This window comes from Aythya ferina, assembly GCF_964211825.1.
Source record: "Aythya ferina genome assembly, chromosome: 3".
Taxonomy (NCBI): Eukaryota; Metazoa; Chordata; class Aves; order Anseriformes; family Anatidae; genus Aythya; species Aythya ferina.
The window spans coordinates 58,136,797-58,157,021 of NC_140298.1; the positions used below are offsets into that span (position 1 = coordinate 58,136,797).

A 20,225-nucleotide genomic window follows, 5' to 3' on the forward strand; every position below is an offset into this window, starting at 1 on the left:
ATACTGGAGTTTTATTTTTAAAATGATTTTGCTCCAATAACTGTAATTAGGACAGGAGAAGTTAAATATTTAAAGCATTTCCCTTTGCATTGGAAATACTAAATGAAAATAGCATTCAGTCCAAACTGAATACCTGTGACTGTGTGCACCATATTCCTTTATAATAAGGACAGTCTTGGTCACAAAGCATTTAAGATGACTTAAATACATATTGGAATACAATGGACATGATGAGAGTAGGACTATTCCAGTGAAGGGAGTTTTTTTCTCTGAATGTACAACCAGGGATTAAATCCGCAAACATTTCTGAAAGAGACCATAAGGGAGACTCCTGGAAGGAGACTCAAATACAATCAGCTTTTTTTTTTTTTTTTTTTCTTCTAAACAAACTATTCCTTGGGCTGAAGTTCTTTATACTTTCTTTCACCCCACAAGAAGAAAAGCCAAACAGAACTTCTTAAGGTACATTTCACTGCATTTAAAACTTGTTTCCAACATTATTAAGCAAAGTGTTTATATGTTTTTCTCTTGAACTAACTAAAAAATTATTTTGCCAGAAATGCTTAAAAGTTGGCGTATTCATAGTCCTCCAAGGAATGCGTACTCTGCCAAGTTTGAAACACTTGGAATAGAAAGAAGGTCTAAGTAAGTCTTGCATACTGTGCTACATTTCGTACTGATTTATGAACAACATGCTCATGCTTAGCTTGTACAGTTTGTCTGATCTATGCAATAAAATAAACACAGCTGCATTACAGTGATTGCATAATCACATATTTGGTACCCACAAACTTGGGAAATATTCAGATAGCAGTATATGCTAAAAATTCTGATTTCATTTACGTTTTCTAATACCACTTTCATTTTATTTTAAATTTAATATAAGTTTTTGTTTGTACAAGTTAAAATTTTAATAATAATGTTTCTGCAACACTCGTAATTCAGATAATTTATACTTGTTATAAAGCAGTGGAGCAACGACCACACAGGTAGAAAAAAATACAAATGTGCCAGCAATCATAGGTATCACTTTGTTACCTAATTTGGAGGCATGTAGCTCCTCAAATGCTATTCTAGTAACTCCAGTACTTTGCTACTCATGGTAATATCTAGATAGTCTTAAAAGAGCTTTTCCCTTGCTGTCAGTCCTCCAAGTTATTATTCTGTAACTGAAAAATATTTTACTAGTCTTTATTTATTGGCAATATGCCAGTCTCTGACACTGACTGAGTATATAAACAGAAACATTGAGCTTTGTAGCATGAACACACTGAATATCATCCCAACCAATCATCAGGTAGGTGAAATTATGCAAAGGAACTTAATCAAGGCATCCAGAAATCTTTTAATGATCTACCATAGTGGTAGTTTCTTCCCAAATGCATATTCTTAAAAGTCAGCTCAAAGCCAAACAAATTTTTATTTCCTGGCATATAATAAAGAAAACATACTGTAAATACCCAAAACACAGATAATATGCTAACTTTGTTCAGGATTTTTTTTTTTAATAGGAAAGGTTCAAGATGTACCCTGAGCTTTTTAAAAACAGAGGTGTGAGTTTAGGCAGTTGGAGAGTCTGCTGCAGATTGCTGCCTGCAGCAATTTCCCCAGTGACCAGTTCATCCATGTTGCAGACCACAGTGACAAACTGTGCTCAGTTGCAAAGAAGAGAGTGGGAAAATCTGCATCGGTTGGTAGGCGGTTCATCACGTTCTGCATTTTTCCAGTGTTAATGAGGCAGGAACCACTGCAATGTATCAAAAATCATTTGTGACTGACTGGCACACACTGATCTGTGTTTGTCAGTTGAAGTGAAGCAAGGCTGCATATTTTTAAAGAAATATTATAAATATAGTCAAAAGTACTTTGCTGTAGATGCAGTGACTGATTGCGGGAAGCTAGTACCAAAGGAAAAGCTGAGTTCTGCTTTAGTGAACAGCACAGTCTGCACATTCACGGAGCAACTGAAGAGGCTCCCATCCATCAGAGGTATTGTTTGCTCTGAGTCCTGAGGAATTCATCTGAGAACATAATCAGCCTTGTTAAAATAATACGCTTTCAAGACTTACTTGATTGAATTGTTTTGAAACTGTTTTAGTTGTTTTTTATTATTATTATTATTTTATTTTTATTTTTTGTTCCAATATTTAGTTAATGAATCAAAATGTAAACTATGCAATTACTTCAAAGGAGACCATATGTAACACAATTAGCGAAGACACAAATGTGGTCAGTGTCTAAGATAAATAAAAATTTCATATGGAATTTACAAAAGCTTTCAACACAAATTGTTCTCATTAAGCTAGGGATGGCAGCAAAAGACTTTGCTCAGCATTTATGATATCTCCATATGTTGAGTCTGATTTTCAGCTGATAATTCCTCCAGCCTTTGCTTTTCCAGATGAAGTTTTTCTTTCACAAATAATGATACCCATATTCCTGTCCTACAGTCAGTTGCTGTACACATGCTTGCAGCTATGTAACTAACTTGGTAATAATTTGTAATTATACACGGTATGTGGATGACTGAAGTCCTTGTGAAGCAGAAACCTAAACACTTTATTGGTTAAAAAAGAAGTTGCTTTAGAACAGAAGGTTTTTTTCTGCCACAGAGGAAGTGGAAGTGAGGAATGCACTTTGGTAAAAGACACAGAAATGCCTTAACCAAATGAAGAAAACTGGTATGGCAGCTCTAGGAGTACTACCAATCTGTGGAGATAATCACTCAGCAACTTGCTTTCTCTAGAAGATTCAGCTTGGGCCAGTTTTCATTTTCCAAGAACTGGGGTCCTAGAGGCAAGCTGTTTCTGAATGCCACCTGATCAGAGTGGCTGGGAGTCTTGTCCTTGCACTGTAGTCCCTTGAACATAGGGACCAGAAGTTTCTGATGATCACTATGTGCTCTGAGACCTGAGGTAGCTGTAACACTATGCTTACATTCTCTTAGACTCTACAATTTCTTGCATGTTTTTTTTGATTCACAGCCCAGATTTTTCCCCACCATTCTGCTCCCCTAAGAATGATGCTACATACTGTTGTGGCTTGAAGAGCAGATAGTGAGAGCAGATTTTCCTGCAAGTTCTTCACAGCACATCAAGAGCCTCATTTCATGCAGCTGAACTACAGCAGTTTTACACTGAGGTCTTCAGATGTTTGCAGAGCTTGCATCTGGCTGGTGCTGAATCATATCCTTACACCATCACAACTGCTGCTTCCTCCATGGTATCATTCCTGCTGCAGTTAGCTTTGATTTTTCCACTGCACCACTGCTTGCATGGCTTTCTTTTATCCAAAGACAGCTGTATAAAGGTAGAAAAATGAGAAAGGGTTTGAGAGCTCTTCAGCTGGCAGAACGGAGCGTGCTGACTCTTGCACTTGTGTAGATATGCAGAGCACTGTAGGTCTGAAAAGCTCAGGGACCAGCTGGCAGAACAACTAAGCCACAGGCTGGACAGACTTGGAGAATTAGTCTTAGCTTAATGTTAGGGTTGAGAAAAGAGAGCAGGGACAGGTGCACGAAACTACTACCCTTTAAGATAGCACTCAAGAAATTATTAAATTCTTCTACAATGAAAGTGTGGATACATCTGCTAAGTAGTGAGAATAGCAGGGATGAAGGTGTTGAAGTTACACTGCTGCCTTTGTTTACTGGTGAAGATAATATGGTGAAAGAAATGAGCAAAAATATTGCAGAAATACATAGAAAAGGGAGCTCAGCTCCAGGTGTCAGGCAGGGAGTTGCCCCGGGGGATACGATAAAAAAGGAGCTTGGGGTGGACAGAAGGTTGTTGATGAACAAGGATACAGTCACTGGAAACCCTGCTCAGGGAAACAGGACCTTGTAAGCAACCTGTGTCAGAGAAATGCCTGTTGTCACCAGAGAAATTATTAGTTAAAGATTCTCCTTTGTGACAAGGAGGGAATTTTGGGGGATCTGCTGGGTAAGGATTGCAGTAAGCCAAAATACCTGTTCTGGCTCCTTGTAAGCTGGAAAAAAAGCTGTGCTTGGAAATTCTGCTGCATTGTCCGCCAAAGATGGCCTTCAGCCAGACATAGTGGCATGTGAATTTACAGGAACCCCGCAAAACAGCTCTCATTCTTCTGTGGTGATTGATTTGATTATTGGTTAGTATTTATATACAGCACAAAATGTAGCAGTCATGAGAGACAGATCACAAAGAAACAGGAGTAAAATTCTGATACCATTTGACTTTGTCAGGAGTCAGATTTACTCCCATTTTCTGCTATCTCATGCGGGGTTCTTTGAAAGAGGTTTTGTACTGGAGACAGCAATGAAATGTATGGTGATTGAACGAGTCCAGTGCCCCAGCACGGCTGGGAACATCCACATACTTTTGGTTAACCAGGAGAGAATAAAATGTCAGAAAACATCCTTCTCTTGCAGAATTGCTTCTATTTTAAGCCTTCACCAAACCTCTACAGGTCAACAGCCAAAGTAACTCAAAAATACAGAAGCTGACTATGTGCCCAGACCATTGAGCTTGCTTTTGAAGTTTCAAAGCAGAACTCATTAGCACTGCTCTGGAAGCAACCAAGAGCATCCCACCTCCTCCCAAGTAACACAGTTGTGTGCTTCTTCATATTGACTTGGTTGGGTTTTGTTGGCGTACGTACGCAGGCAGCTTGAATCTGTGGGCTAAGCTACAATAGATGAGCCTGGTGATCCCAGATGACCACATCTAAACTACCATGTAACTACAATTTCAGGAAGAGCTGCCCGATGTTTAATGGTTGGCCACATGGTTCTTGCACTGCTGCTCTTCCGAGAGCCCAGAGGGATTGCAGAAGCGAGCCGAGGGCAGGGCGGTGTTCCCCCACAGTAGGCGATGAGTAACTTCCACAAGGCTTGCCTTCTGTTTCTTGAAATAGCACATGCAAGTTACTAATACTTAATTTGGTAATTTAACTTTAGGCTTATAGTCCTGTAGGTAGACAGCTTTAATTCAGATGTAATGAACTTTGCAGTGCTAGCACTGAAAAATAAAACCAATCTTGAATTGAAAAAGATTTAGTGCAAGTTTCTGCTGTCCCTCCCCCTTTGTACCTCCTGCTTTCCAGGCTCTGTTCCCATTTCCAGAACATCTCCCGCTCCTCACTGCAGGCACCTGCCTGTGTAAGAGCTGGGGGAGCAGCTCGCAGCTCAAAGCCCCTGCTCTAGCAGCAAGGGGAAGCGCTGCAGCGGCAGCATGGGAAGGGGCACAAGCATCCTCTCCGTGCTGCCGGGAAGGTGAATGCTTCCCAGCCACAACCGTGTGGGGCAGACAGTCCTCGTGGGTATCTGGGGGAGTCTCGAAGAAGGTCTGTATTTCTGCTGGACTTAGAAATTGAAAAAGCTTCCTTCCTAGCACTATGAATACTTTAAATCTCCACCTGCTTAAGCACCTAAGCTCCTTTTCCCTTCTTATATCCCTTCCTTTGCACGTGGAGAATCAAAGCCTGAGAGCATCATCTACTGGTTTCAGATAATTGGTATTCCTATCCCTGTCACTCAGTATTTACTGTTTTTTCATACTTTTTTTTTATTTTTCCTGGTTTTTTTTGGTACAGTAACATCATATCCCAGGAAAAGAGAACAAGGCAAATTAATGAAAAAAATAAAAAAGTATCATTCTGGAATACACATATAGCCTTTTTTTTTTTTTTTCCCCCCCCAAGAAATGCTAGTGCATTTTTAATTCAGTTTTATTTCTTAACATTGTTTAACTGACAGTCCTAACCAGGCCTCTTTTTCTGAGACATTATCCCACCATCAGCACTCAGGATGTCACGGTGGTTCATTTTATAGTCCGCAGACATAGGCATCGTTGACGTCAGTAAAGCAGGCTTCCCTGACAGTGAAATTGTGCTCATTCACAGCAGCTGAGGATCACAGAGGATCTTTACTGCATTTAGGTGTTGCTCAAAGTTTTGGCTTGTTGATATTATTCACTATTGGGTTAAAATCTGATCTATTTTTCCTGCTTAGAGATAGAACATGCAAAAGTATTTGCCGAATCAGGATCTTGATAATCAGTTTTCTTTTGTAGGAAAGGATATGAGAGTCATAAATTTACCTTTTAGAACTACCTATTACCAAAACTTCACAATAAAGTTGAGTAATTTCCAACCAAGCAAACATAGCCTTCTGCTAAGCCCCGGCAGGTGTGTTGCTGTGGGTTTTCTCCAGCTGACACCTGAACTGAGTTCTCTGCTCGTTTTCTTCCTACTGTGTTTTCTATTTAAGCCCACCTGATAGTTGGCTTCCCTTGATCCTTGTATAGTTTAAGCACAACAGATATGAGGATGTGCTCCTCTCAGTTCAAACAGCTTGGTGAACAGGTTTTTATCAAGTGACTATTCCAAACAAATATGTCTAAGAACTAATGAAGACATTATGTCCCAAAATAAAACCAGAAGAATTTAATATGAGAGAATGACTGCTTTCTATCTTTTGCTAATCGATACCGACAGCTTTGCGGTCATAAGATTATTGCTTGGGATTCCCTTTGTGTTTAGCCCTTGATTAAACACCATTCGGCCTGTTTGCACCATGTTCTCATCAGTTCCTACAAATACGGCACATGGGCACCCAGCTGTACTGCCTGTGTCAGATAAGCAGCAGAAGTCTTACAAAGCTGCCCATTGGCAGCTTGTCTGGGCTGAGGTCTGAAGAAAGGTGTTTTTGTTCTTTAAAACACCGGATTGTGTTGCTTTTGTTGTTGTTCTTTCAAGGAAAACTTGAAGACGAAAGCCTTTTTATGCTTTGTAGATGAGAAGAATTAGCGACTTGCAGTTTTTGCATATGAGTATCACCCCTAAAAGCATATCCTGTAGACTTTAATTCTTGCGTATGCCACAAGTCTTTGCTTTGTGCTCAGCTCTCTGCGGCCTTGCCCCCAAACTTCTCCATGCACCAAGGAGCTTCTGAAAAATTACCCGTGGAATTGTTTTCTTCTGATTTCCCTCAAGCAACAAAAGCTAAAACTGTGTGTGAGATTTACTATGATTCAGAGTATTTTGTTCTGAGTTACGCAGCCCCAAGATGCGAACAAAGGGTGCACTGGATCCCTCTCAGGATCCTTTCTCCATCTGGTTCTGTGTCTTGCATCGCACTGATGCTTCAGCTGCAGAGTGAACAGAGTTGTCCATGGGGCCGAAAGGGCACATACATCCGCTTTTCCCTGGAGCCCTTTTCACAAGCAGCGTGAGCCCACGTTCTTCTCTTTCTCATACACCAGGAGCGGAGCCAGCAGCCCAGTGCCCGATTAAAATGACATCGCAGCTGTCAACAGTTGCTCGTAGGCTCAATCAGTTCTGGGGGAGCAGCCCGTGGGAGCGACCACCCCACACAGCGACCATCGCCCCATCCCTGGAGGTGTTCAGGGCCAGGCTGGACGGGGCTTTGGGCAACCTGGTCTGGTGGGAGCTGTCCCTGCCCATGGCACTGGGTGGGCTTTGAGGCCCCTTCCAACCCAGCCATCCTGTGATCGCCTCTTGCAGGGGCAGGGCGCGGGGGGCTTCCCAGGCCCGGGTTTGGCTGCAGCCCCCTCCAGGCCGCCCCGCGGCGGGGCAGGGCCCGGCCCCCGCTCCCCCGGGTCTCGCACCGGGCCCGGGGCAGGGGGCGGCGGCCGCGACCCCCCCGGGGAGCCCCGCGGGGCCGGGGGCAGCGGGGCCGGGCCGCACGCACGGCGCCGGCCGGGCAGGGTGAGGCTGCGGCGGAGGCTCCAGTTCGGGGAGCCGCAGGTAGGCGGCGGCCTCTGGTGCTTTTCCCAGGTTGGCGGAGGCTGCGCCCCCCCCTCTCCCCTCCTCTCTCCCCAGCTCTCGCTTTCCGGGTCGGGAGTTTGGTGCGCTCAGAAAAGTGCCTGCAACGGCGCCGGGGTTCCCCAGGTGGGGTTGCTCCGGGCTTTTCTCTGCCCTCCTCCTCCTCCTCTTCCTCCTCCCCTCCCTCTCTTTCTCTCCGGCCGCTTTCCCTCCTTTGTGGCCGCATCCAGGGCTCCTCTGCCCCCCCTCCCACGCTTCCTCCTCCCGCCCCGATCTCCACTTTCGGGGGGGGACAGCCCCGGGCCCTTTCCTGTCTCCCTGCCGCCGGGCAGCGCCGCAGCGGAGCGGGAGCGGTGCCGGCACCCCCCGCACATGGGCTCCGTGCGGGGCTCCCCCTGCGCCGGGGCGGCTCCGGCTCCCCGCCGGCCCCGGCTGGCGTAGCGCGCCCGCCCTGATTCATTTGTTGTTGTTGTCGTCCTCCCTCCCTGCCTCCTTCCCTCCCTCCCTCCCTCCCTCTCCTCTTTTTCGGAACTTTTTCGGCAGGCTCTCAGCGCCGGGGACGCTTCTCTCTCCTTCCCCCCCCCCCCCCCCCGCTGCTTTGCCCGCCGCCCCCCGGCCGCGATGCCGTTCCCCCTGCGGACCCTGGAGCCGCTGAAGCTGTGCAGGTTGGAGGAGGCCGGCGGCGACGGCTCGGAGCGGGGCGGCCCGGGGCCGGGGGACCCCCCCGGGGCTGCCGAGGGGGGCGGCCGGGGCCGCCGGGGCGCGGTGCCGCTCTTCGGGGCGCTGGAGCAGGTCAGCTCCTACGCGCTGGTGTCGCTGCTCATGCAGCTCTCCGACCTCTCCCGCTGCGCCGGGGACATCTTCGGAGGGATCCTGAGCGAGGCGGACTCGCTGTGCCACCGCAACGCCCGGCTCCAGCGCCGCCTGGGCGCCCTGGAGGCGCTGCTCGCCCGCCTCGACCACCGCAAAGTCAAGATCCGTGAGTGAGCCTCGGGGAGAGGGGGGCTTGGGGGGTGAGGAGGACGGGGGCTGAGGGCGCTGCGGGCTGCCAGTGCCTGTGCCCGGCTGAAATCTCAGCCCTGAATCCTCAGCTCTGAAATCTCAGCCCCCAAATCTCAGCCCCGGGACATCCGGGGGGCTGTCAGCGCTCCCCGCACCGCAAGATGCTTAACCCCACCGTGCTGATAGGGGTTTGTGCTAGATTCGGGGCAGCCGGGCTCCTGACAGCTCAGCCCTGCTGCCCCATTAGCTCTTGTGTGTGTGCACGGGGAGAGCCAGGTGAAGGCAAGGCTGGACGTGGTTTCCAGCTGCCTGTGCTTCTCCGCTCTCATGAGCTCCTGCTCCGCTGCGTGCAGGCTGGTCCCGAGTTTGTAGCTGCAACTTTGTGCGGAGCACAGACAGCAAGGTCCAGGCGTGGCCTTGCATCCTGACATAGCGACACTTTGGGGAGGTTTTTCTGAAGTTCCCTCATCGGCCTGAAAATTGTCCCTCAGAAGTGACTGATTGTGCAGCTGCAGGTGGCTACAGAAAGTTTTTTTCCTCAGCTTGGTCAGACTAGGGAGAAAGGATCATGCAAAAGTTGGATCTGCTACACATAGTTTTGTTGGTGCATGTCCCAGCTCTCCACAGAGTAAATGAAAGATGGGTTTCAGCATCAGCGTAGCTGTCTCAGTGTGCAGGAAACGGTCACAGATCACAGAAGGTGCGTAAGGTGTAAGCCTAGCCTACACAGGCGTGATGCCCTGAGACCACTGATGGGCTTCATCGCAATGGAAGTAGAAAGCCTGCTTTGTGCATGGCAAACTTGCCAACAAATTTGGTAATGAAGGCCTTTCTTAGATGAGGTTCAAATAATATGGACCCGGTATGGGTAACTTACCTGTTTCATTGCAGAATTATTCCTTACGCTATTCCTTGTGGTGTACTTCAGTCGATTCCCCTCTGCTTCCAAAGGAGGAAACTGTCATCACTGTTACCAAAAGGCTGTTTCTGTGGTTAGTAAGCATTTGGCTAAAGTTTTGTGATAGCATGTTTGACTTCTTGGTGCTTCGTGAGTGCTTGCCAAACTCAAGGAGCTTTTCCTCCTCACCAAGACAGGTATATTCTTTTCTGCTAGTGTTATGTTAGCATGGCATGGCATAGCATGGTGCATTCAGACTTAAAATATGAGTGTTTTCCTGCTGGAGATACCTGCAGTAATGTGCACTATTACATCGACGCCCAGATGTAAAGCAGAATTTATTTATCTCTGTGTTTAAATAGGGAGCTTATTGCAATGAAGTGATGCAACACATCTAAAGGGAAGAGTGAAATGAGGCTCGTGCTGTACTGTACAAACCCTGACATTTTGCATGTGTCAGACATTTGGTTATTGTATTCTCTCTTGGTCATCATTTGGCACAAGTTACATGTTTGTTACTTATTTTTTATTATTATTTTTATAACTCAGTTCTTTGAGCTAAGCTTGTTATTGTTTTTAATTTGATGATCTTTCCTCTTGTCATGGCAGTTCCCCAAACTGGGTGCAGTTCTTATGTTTGGCTTTCCCTGCTTGGTTTTAAATTCTTTCGTAGTCTCTGCTGTCAAACTTCATTTCACTACTTAACAGTTGCGTTGCTGCTGCTAATATTTACTTTTCAAATAAATTGTCGTTAATTTTCAATTACTTTGATAAATGAGATGTTTCTAACCTTTTTAAAATTGCTTGAAATACAGCCTTCTTGCAAAGCAAGATTATTTGTGTGTCAGTCCCAAGGAATTGATACGTAGACTACCCATGTTGACATGAAGTTGCATGTAAGGATATGTCAGTCCTCTTGTTGCACGCTTTCTTCATATTGTAATCGGGCCAAGGGGACAGGGCAGGATGAGTTGTAGTTACCAGCGTGAAGTTTTCTGTAATGGCAGCCATCAAGGCTTCTCTGCAGGTTTAACCCCATTGCTGGCTTTAAAGGGAAATATCTCCAAAATAACAAGAATGGTTTAATTATGCTGGCTTTGTTTGGGAACAATGGCAAGGGTGGTATTTATTTTTTTCTTTTTTTTTTTTAATTCCATTTCTGAAGGTACAGAAGGTTCATGGAGGAAACTGCTGGAGTAGGACTGTAAGAGGAACAAGGGTTATAAATGAATTAAGCTACTTTCCCATTTAACAGATGCTTGCTCGTGAATGTTTTCTTGTGGAGGGAAAATATTATTAACTGTTGGACCTCTGGTGGCACACAGGCAGGCGAAACACAACATTGTATCAGATGATTTAAATATCCTGGTCTGGCTTTCAGGATGAAGGGGTAGGATGTTGTACACCTGCTTTTCAAATCATGGGTAATTTCCACTTGCAGAAATGTTTTCTGCTCTCTTTGTGTGGCCCAGACAATAATTTCCTCTTGGAAACAAAGCTTCTTGGGTGATCGCAGCACGATCTTTTATGGAAAGGACCAGAGAACAGGCAAACTTCAAATATGGGTCAAGAAAACTTTGCCTATGGTGGGTTGTTCTGTGCAGTCGGGAGCACTACTTCTGTTGGGCTGTATCATGTCCTGGCATACCTGTAGGATCCATATCCTCCTAGATGCTGTTGTCAGATGTATGTTACTACATATGAGGCTCTTAGGAGTCAATTATGTCGTGAACGATCCCTGCTGTTTCTCTTCTGTTATGAGCTCTTTGACATGCTTTAGTGAAAGCGTTGAAGTACATCCCCTCGTTCCACCACACGCAGGAGAACCTTCTGGTTTCATAGTCTGGCTGATAATGTCCTCTGGTGCAGTGGGCGCTGCATGCTTGCGACCTTTACAAGGGGGAAACTTCCTCATCTGTCAGTACTGGCTGGATTTCTGTAATGCCCGTCAACTGGGAGGCCTGTTTTCTAGGTGTTTTATACTGGCGTTCTGCATGCTATCAGATAGTTTAGTTTCACATATGCTGTAGGATATTGAAGGTACCTTTTGGTTGTATGGGATCTCAGCGATGGTTGCTTTTTCCAGGGTCCACCATTGGTGATGGGGTTCGCTGGAAAGGTTCAGCTCTCTGTTGTTTCATTTGGCTGTGTTAACCTTTACATCTGCGGTAGCAGAGAAGCCTCTGTTTATGACCCACAACTTAGAGACTTGTGCCTGACTCCCTCTTGCAATTAGGGGATATTTGTAAGGCCATTTGGTGAAATGCTTTCCTGACACTTATTTGAGCTTTGCATGAAATTGAAGTGCTGCATGCAGTGCTTGTGAGCTGACTTCAAGTGCAGTAGCCTCATCTAGAGAATTAATCAGATTCAGTAGATTTTCGACACTCTTTCATCAGGTTTTCATTAAGTTTGTGTGCATTGCGTGGCGCTTTGTTGTAGGTTTCCAGCACACAGTCACCACAGGATGGTTTGCGCCATGGAGCTTGCCTAACAGCTTTTCATTTTCTAGGCACTGTGCATCTGTATTTGTGACCTAGCATTAAATGATGTAGTTTTCATCACTTTCCATTCTTAAATGTCAGGGTGGGTGAGGACAAGTGCTGCTTTGAAGTGATCAGAGCTCATCAAAAGGTGTATGATGGCAGCAGAGAAACCTGGCGTGAATTACAGGGTCTGCTCTTGGGAAATGCTGTGAGGCTTTAGACAGTCATTGTTTCTACAGTGAACACTGAAGGATGTTTTTTCCATTAACGTGTGTCTTTCACCATCAGCAAATATTTATGCAAAAATTAATACTGCTGCTCTTTTCTCTGAGTCCTAATGGTCTGACAGACTGGAAGGCTGTCCCTTCCCTCTTCTATGCCATTTATTTTTAGTCGTTCTGAAGAGATGTTTTGAGAGAAATGCTGGGAGGTTAACCTAATGACAACTTCTGGTTCAGTTTCGCCAGTAGTAGGATAGGGTTTGGCCAGTTGTACCTCCTTTCCTAACAAGAAGAAACTGATCCTGTGGGAGGGAGGAAATGCTACCTCCTAATTAGTGTTGTTGTTTAAAATCCTTCGGTGTTTGCTTTTAAAGGCACAGAGCATACTCATTTGATGTTCATGCGGAAAGTGTATGCATATGTATATGTTTTTTCATGTCTAAGCACATTAATGAAAGAGAGTGAGGGGGATGGGGAGCATGGCTTTCCATTTGTCTGCATGATGTAAGGACAATCCAGTTTACACTTCATCTCCTGCTATTTTGTTTAGTAAGTATTTTCCACTCTTTGTGTGTAAGGCAGTCCTGGAGCACATTTCCTGCTTTAGCTGAACAGGAAGCTTTATTCAGCTTATTCCTAGGGAAACCCCTCCTCCATCCCTAGCCACCAAAAGTGAACGTTATTCAGGACAGTACCGGCAGCAGGCAGGAGATGAACCGTCTGGCTGACTTTCTGGGCTTTCCGTAGCTTCTACTGTAAGGAAAGTGGGTACAAGATGTCCATCATCTTGGAAGAGCAAGAAGAAACCTTCTTTAGAAAACCCAACCAGAAAGAAAGAAAAAAAAAAAGAAAGAGTGAAAGGAGGAGAGAAAAAAAATTACAAACCATGTCGTGCTGAAGCTTTAGCAAAAAAAGGACTGACTTTCATCTGAAAAGTTCTGTTCTAACATATGACTATTTGGGTATTTGGGAGCTGCTGTTCAGCTATGATACTCTACAGATGCTTCAGGTGACCATGCACTGTGGTGCTTTTCTCCTCTCTGTAGCTGTGAAATACAAAGATTCAGCAGCAACTTGAAGCCATGTTAAACAGTTAAATGCTAAATTCGCCTAAGAAAAGGAATTTTCTCTTTTACCCTGTTGTAATTATTCAGATTGCTTCTGAGCAGCAGTATAACTCTTCTTTTATTTAGCTAGTGCAAGACTAATTATCTGTGGAAATTCAACCTGATCCAAAAGTAGATTTCATTTGAAATAAGCAGGAAGAAAGCCTGAGTTAGAAAAAGATTTCCCATGGGGACAGTGGGCCAAGTCGCTGTCCTGCTGAGTGGCAAAGCTCCAGTTGAATTCAGTTTGATGAGGATTTGGCTTGCTGTTTTGAAAACAGTTGACACTCTTTGGCTGAAATTTAGAGCTGCTTTGTGTGTTGCTCAGAACCTATTATGCAACACCTATGAAGATTTATTTCTGTAGATCTTACGATTGGCTTGATCATTCAGGAAAATGGTGTTTGGGAGAGGTAGTTAATGAATTAAACATACTTGTATTTGGTTGTTTTTAATTAGGATCTATTTTGAACGTTCCTAAATATTTAAGGAAACAATAAAATGTCCTCAGAAGTTTCTCTTCCTATCCACATTGGCACAATCTCAGCTTGGTTCAGTGAGAGCTAGTAATCTTGGTCTTGTGGGCTTCTCTCCTAAGCTGCTAATATGAAGTTCCTGCAGAAGAGGCATTTTTTTGGGTGAACCTATTAAAAAACATAAAACAACACATGGAAGCCACTGAAATTCCTCAAAACCTCTGCCTTGGAGTTGAAACCAGCCTTTTACGAGTGGAGATTTAAGCGAGTTTTCCAAGGGGGGTGTGGAGCAGATGATGCCACACGTGCAGAGTGATTCTGAAGCACTTGGTGCCATGGCAGCCATGGGATGCTGCAATTAACCTTTCTAAGGCCAGGTCCACCTTGGTAATTCGTACTCAGGGAGAGGATTACTTGCCTTGGGGAGAAAAAGAGGAAGGGAGAGGTAGCAGCATGGTTATGCTTGGCGTTTTGAAATCCTATTTTTCCGATACTGCTTTGACTGCCACCCCTGAGGAGCTGGTGTTCACGCACTACAAGCAGAAAGGGAGATTGAGAAATAGGAGGAATTTAAAAATGCACATCGAAGGCTTGGCAATTATGCAAAGTCACAGTTTCTTCTGTAGTCGTAAACTAGTTATCAGAAGAGAAGATCAAAGCTGTCCATCCTAACAGTTAACGAGATCAATTAAACATGGTAATTAAATGTTGTTCTTGGCTGCAGGTTTGATATGAAATCTGCTGATTGGATGGCGGTACCAGAGAGCCTGGGTGACATGCCACTTAAGAGACTGGAAAAAAAAATATCTCAGTACCTGTGGGTTAAGCCCTGCTTAATGTGGGTGGACTTGGCAAGTTGTTTGTATTTATATCGGACCGTGTTTTAGTTGGGCAGGGCTTCTTCTAGCTGCAGGCTGTCGTGTTTTTTTTCTTTGTCATTTGGGAGTTACAGTGCTTTATGTTAAGTCGTTTTTATTTATTTATTTATTGGTCTCTTGTCCTTTAATCAGCAGGGTACGTATGAGATTTCCTTGCCCTTTGACAATTAAGAGTAGTTAGAATATGAGCGTTTAAGGCCCTGCTTAATGTGGTTTAGCTTGCGTCACCTTGCAATCTCGAGGCAGAGTAGTTATGCCTGCAGAGAGTCAGCGCAGAGTAATTACTTTGCCATAACTCCTCTGGGCAATTTCCCCATCAGAGACACTGTCTACGTGGTTTTTTTTTTTTTTTTTTTAGGTTAAGGCCTGTTCTATTTTTCTTCATCCTTCTCTGTAGCAGTCCAGGCTTCTGACCCCACACGTACTCTGTGGAGCTGCCCATCCTGCTCCTGGAGTGGATGCTCTGTGATGGCCGTCCTGCCCCTCGCAGGCCATACCATGCCTGATAAAACAGGCTGCGGGCATCTCCTCATCCTGACATACAGCACTCTGCATGTCCAGTAGTTGGGAGGGTTTGGGCGGAAGAGACAGAGACAAATGGGGTGAGATTTGGTGGAGCTTCTGGCTTTCTCGCGACAACCCTGCCTCAGCCCTCCATTTTGTACCCCTGGCTGTTTGCCCCAGCATAAGGCCTTCCCAGCTGGGGCAGTCTTAATCTTGTCTGAATTTGTCCCTTCAGTGATCGAACCATTTCATTGTGCTGGGTTTCAAGCGTTTAAAAAATAAAATATCTGGAAGCAATAGCCCCATGAAGATCTGTCTCTTCTAAAGCCTGTGCCTGCATTCCTAGCAGCAAGCTTCAGGCCTCAGCACATTGCTGTGGTGCAAAGGTCTTGAGATCTTGATAATAATAACTGGAATTTTGTTGTTTTTTACTTCTTTTTCCTTTTTTTTCTCTTTCAGCCGCCTGAAGAGTTGGTAATCAGTTCCTACTTACTCATAAAAATTCATCTGAAGGCTTCCTATGAACTAAATTTTTAATGCTTCCCTCCCAAACACAGAGACACCTGCTGCTCTCCTATCATAGTATAAATCAAGAGCAAACCATTTACACCATTACAGCAGTAGAAGTAGGGATATCCAGGTATTACTTGAAATAAAAAGCTCAAAGGAATTCACTTTAATTTAGCTCTGTGGCTGAGTTCTTGTAACTTTTGAGCTTAAATGACATTTTCATGTTTCAGTGTGTTTAATTTCCCTAATCTGCATGTGAGCAGCAGGCCTGTTTTAATCTGGAATTTAATATCTTGACGAGTGGACCTGTTAAGTTAGTTGATTGGATGTTCTTTTTACTGTAATCAGGCTTTAGTCTAAGTAAATTTTGATTAAGATTGTAATTTTTTAAGTGACTTAGCTCCCGCATTTCAGACATTAGGACTATGGCAGATGCCTCCTGAAGTAAATTGGAACTATGGATGCTTACCATATTTGAAAATTTGAGCCACTTAATTTTTCTACTAGCAATAAATACTAATGTGAGTTATAATGGAAAAACTATAAAGTAGGGATTCCAAGCATACTGAGTAATAGTGACCGTGTTTCTTTTTTTTTTTTTTCCCTTTTTTTTTTTTTTTCTTTAACCCCCTTTTTTTTCCTGGCTGAATTGCCAAGTGGAAAATGAATACAAGAGGCTTCTACACGTGAACATTTTCTCTTCATTCCTCCCAAGTTTTTTTTTTTTTTTTTTTTTTTTTTTCCTTTCCTAATCAAAATGCTGGCTACAGAAGAGCTCTCATCAACTTCTAAGTGGTGAGATAAATATTGCCATGCATTGGCTTACTACATATATTATTCTAGGTCAGTTGTCACATTGATAAGCTTTCCCAACAGTTTGGGGTTGAGTAAGAAAGCAAGCTTAGCCATTCTTCTAGCAAAGGGACATCTGTCTTCTGTTTTCTACTTTGGCGAGTTTTGGCTTTTGGCAACAGATGGAGTTCTCTTATGGGAAGCTCAGCAGGACCTGAGAGGGGTGCTTTGTAGGTTATCTCTAGTGGCACCTTTTGTTCCTATTGTATGGGAGGAGAGAGCTCCGAAGTGAAGGGTGTTGGCTTTCGCTGCCTATTAAATATATAGTTGGTGCTAAATAACTGAATCTGTTTGAATGGCTTGAAAATGGCCTGAAAAACCAAGTGAAGTTTGACTAATGCAGAATCTTTAAGTGTTAAAAATCAAACTGCAAAATATTAGCCACGTGCTTCTCAGAGGTGTTTGAAAATGTTGAATTAGAAAGAAGGAAGCAAACTACCAGCAAACGGGAACAAGCTCTTACAAAGTTTAAGTCAAGCATTTATTTTTATTAGGTGCAGCATGTGATTTTCAATTTAGAAGAAATGTAGGACATACAAAGTTTGCTTGATTACACAGCAAGATCTGCCTACCTTCCCCTCGCTCCCTCCTTCTCTCCCCCTTCTGGACCTGTTACAAATAAAATAAATTTTCCTGATTTTTTTTTTTTTTTTTTTTAATTATTATTCCAGTATATGCGGTACCCAGTGAAAATGTCCAAGGATCTAAATTTCAGGAAATAGTCACTCTGTAAGATTGAAATGTATGTTAATGAATACACGAAAAATAGTGCAACGAAGTATATAGTTATAGCCTGTCTTACACTATTTTGATTTGTAGTGTAGGAAAGATAGAGGCCATGTATTGTGCAGCAGAGGAACAAGCTCTGCAATCTGGGAACTTAAATATTTTATATATGAGAAAGAACTTACTAAGCTGTGCTTGTCCTGGGTGTGCAAGGTGTGCTGCTGCAGCCCTGCCTCCACGCTCCCAAAAATCCCCTGCAGCATCATGTAGGGTTGACCTCGTCCTGGGGAGGCAAGCGCTGATCCTAACAATGGTGGTTTGAGTAAACAGATTATTGCAGCTGATTTTGAAATTATAGTGACAGTTATAATTATATCATAATTATAATAGATGGTATGCAGGGTTGTAATCGATAATCATCCTCTTTCCTCAGGAAAGGGAGGAAAGCTGGAGAAATGAGGTGAACGTGAGGCAAGTCTCCCGCCCTGCTCTGTCTCGGTGGCCATCAGTGGTCCAGGGCCATTCAGCAGAATGTCCCCTGCGTGGAGCAGAGGGACGCTGTGCTTGTCCTGAGGGACAGTGAAGCTGCAGTGTCAGCCTTCTTACCAATTTCCTTAAAACATGAGAAAGTATTTGTGTAGTGCAGCCACAACACAGATTTAGCTGTGAGCATAAGGCTCTCTGCCCTGAAAGAGCATAGTCTTAACAAAGCAAGCTAGAAGATGTCAATTCAGTGAAGTGTGGTTTGAAAAGACTTGGGTTGAAGAAACCAACATTTCAAAATAGTTATGGGCCTTCTTGAGGTCTAGAGGAAGAGCAGGTAATTAGAAATCCACTGAGTGTTTGCCTGAGGCAAGGAATGCCACGAAAATGCAGAGCTCTTGGTGTTTCTTTAGTTTGTCAAGTTACAAAAGCCTCTGTTTGTTCTGTATCTGCTACAGAGACACCATGTCTATTTGACCGTAAGGAAGACCAAAGCTGTCTGCAGTGCTCGTTATCTGGCCTGTTCCCACTCATTGCTGAGGCTAGCTCGAATTCTGTAACTCGTGATGACCCCTCTGAAAAGCGTGGTATATGGGATGGGAGGGCGTGCGCTATGAGACGTGTTGTTCTGGCCCTGTTGCTCTCTGAGAGCATGTTCTCCTCCTCTCCCTTCCCTTTTCCCAGCACACACCAATACTGTAGATTTTTCCTTGCTGACCATTTTGTTGCTGTTAGTAACCTTGCTGGCAAGTTTTGAAACTTGCTGCAGTCTGGAAATTGCTACAGTTTGTCAACAGTAGGATGGGGAGTACATAGTTTAGCTTTCTACATAACGTACTGCAAGTTAATGCATCAAATACTTGAATGATTTAAATACATTATGTAGTACAACTGGTAGAAAAATTAATTAGGTCACAATGGACAAAAGCATGTCTTCATTTGAACTCATGTCAGCTTGGCATGTTCATGCCTGGTTGGTTTTGTCACTAGTTATGTCTATACATATAAAATATTTTTCATTTATATTATTATTAGTGGCTTATAAAACTAAATGTGAATACTTTGCCAGAAGTGGGAAGGCACCTCCAGAGATCATCTAGTCCAACCCTCTACTCACAGTAGGCTCAGCTTGAGCTGGATGCTAAAGGCTGTGTCCTGCTGGATTTTGATTATCCCCAAGGGTGGAGTGTCCACAACCTATCTGTGCAACCTCTGTCAGTGTTTGATCACCCTCTCAGTGACAAAGTTTTTCTTCTGTTTGAGTGGAATTTCTTGTATTTCAGTCTGTGCCAATTGCCTCTTGCCAAAGTAGTATAAACAGGAGTGCTCATAGACTCTTCCTTCCTATAAGGTTGGCCAAGAGGGGTGGTAATTTGTCCACCCAGGATAGGCAACCCGAACAAGAGAGATGGAGTACTCTGTGGCCTTAGGTAAATGTCTTAACACATTTGTTGAGTAAGGGAAAGTATTAGTTAATCAAGTAGCAAAGCTGGCAGCCAAAAATCACATAATTATTTACAGAAGGACTTATGACCTTGCAGTGCTTCTGTGGAATAACTTTAATAGTCTCAGCAAAAATGCCTACTGGTTTTGTTGAAGGACAAGATAATAAACTTGTTAATCAGAAGGATGGAAACTACCTCCAGTGGAGATAGTGGAAGCTATTTCCGCTGCCTCACCTTACAGTTGGCAATGTCTCTTTCAGAGTGGAAAGCATTTGGTGCTTGCAGGAGGTGTCCTGAACAACCCTTATGCATGCCCAAGAATTTCAGTACCAGCTTCCTTTTTGAAATTGTCACAAAGATTCTTGGCTAGGTTTTTGGAAACTGTCTAGGATCTAGGTTACATTAAAACAATAGCCTTTTTTTGCTTGTCACCAGCAGCTTTGTTAAGCAGGTTAGAAAGGATACCGTATAGTTCTCTTCATTTTTCTGGGGACAAGCAAGAGAATTCCATTGAGAATTACAGAAAACACCTTTTTCATCTTCCACAGCAGAAGTAGGTTGAATAAAGTAGCCCCTCAGTAGCCTCAGTTGCAGTTAATGAATGTATTTTCCTACCCTTCCCCTAACCAAGCACCCTTTCAGGGTGAGTTAATTGGCAGGACTTTGTACACATGATGGTGCTTTAAGTGAAACCTGTGATTTAAGGGCTAAATAAAAGCTGTTGGAGAAAAAATTACTTATTTTAAAATGTTTCTTTTTTTTTTTTTTTTTTTTTTAACTTAGACTCCAGGATTATCTGGTACTTTACATAAAATATTACTTACACACAATGGTAAACTATTATTATACTTTTTTTTTTTTTTCCCCGAGGAAAGTT

At 43.7% G+C, this 20,225-nt stretch overlaps 1 protein-coding gene across 5 annotated transcripts in view; it reads left to right on the forward strand.

The window, feature by feature from the left end:
* Nucleotides 1-8,103: 8,103 nt before the first annotated feature.
* Nucleotides 8,104-20,225, forward strand: part of NHSL1 (NHS like 1) — a 168,310-nt gene continuing 156,188 nt past the window's right edge. For 4 of the 5 annotated variants that reach the window (XM_084514671.1, XM_084514673.1, XM_084514674.1 and 1 more), the window contains exon 1: nucleotides 8,106-8,740. In XM_084514671.1, the coding sequence (XP_084370797.1) occupies nucleotides 8,383-8,740 (358 nt within the window). In that variant the 5' untranslated portion in view covers nucleotides 8,106-8,382. Of the gene's footprint in view, nucleotides 8,741-20,225 lie in introns of all 5 variants that reach the window. The other variant, XM_084514672.1, reaches the window with a different exon arrangement.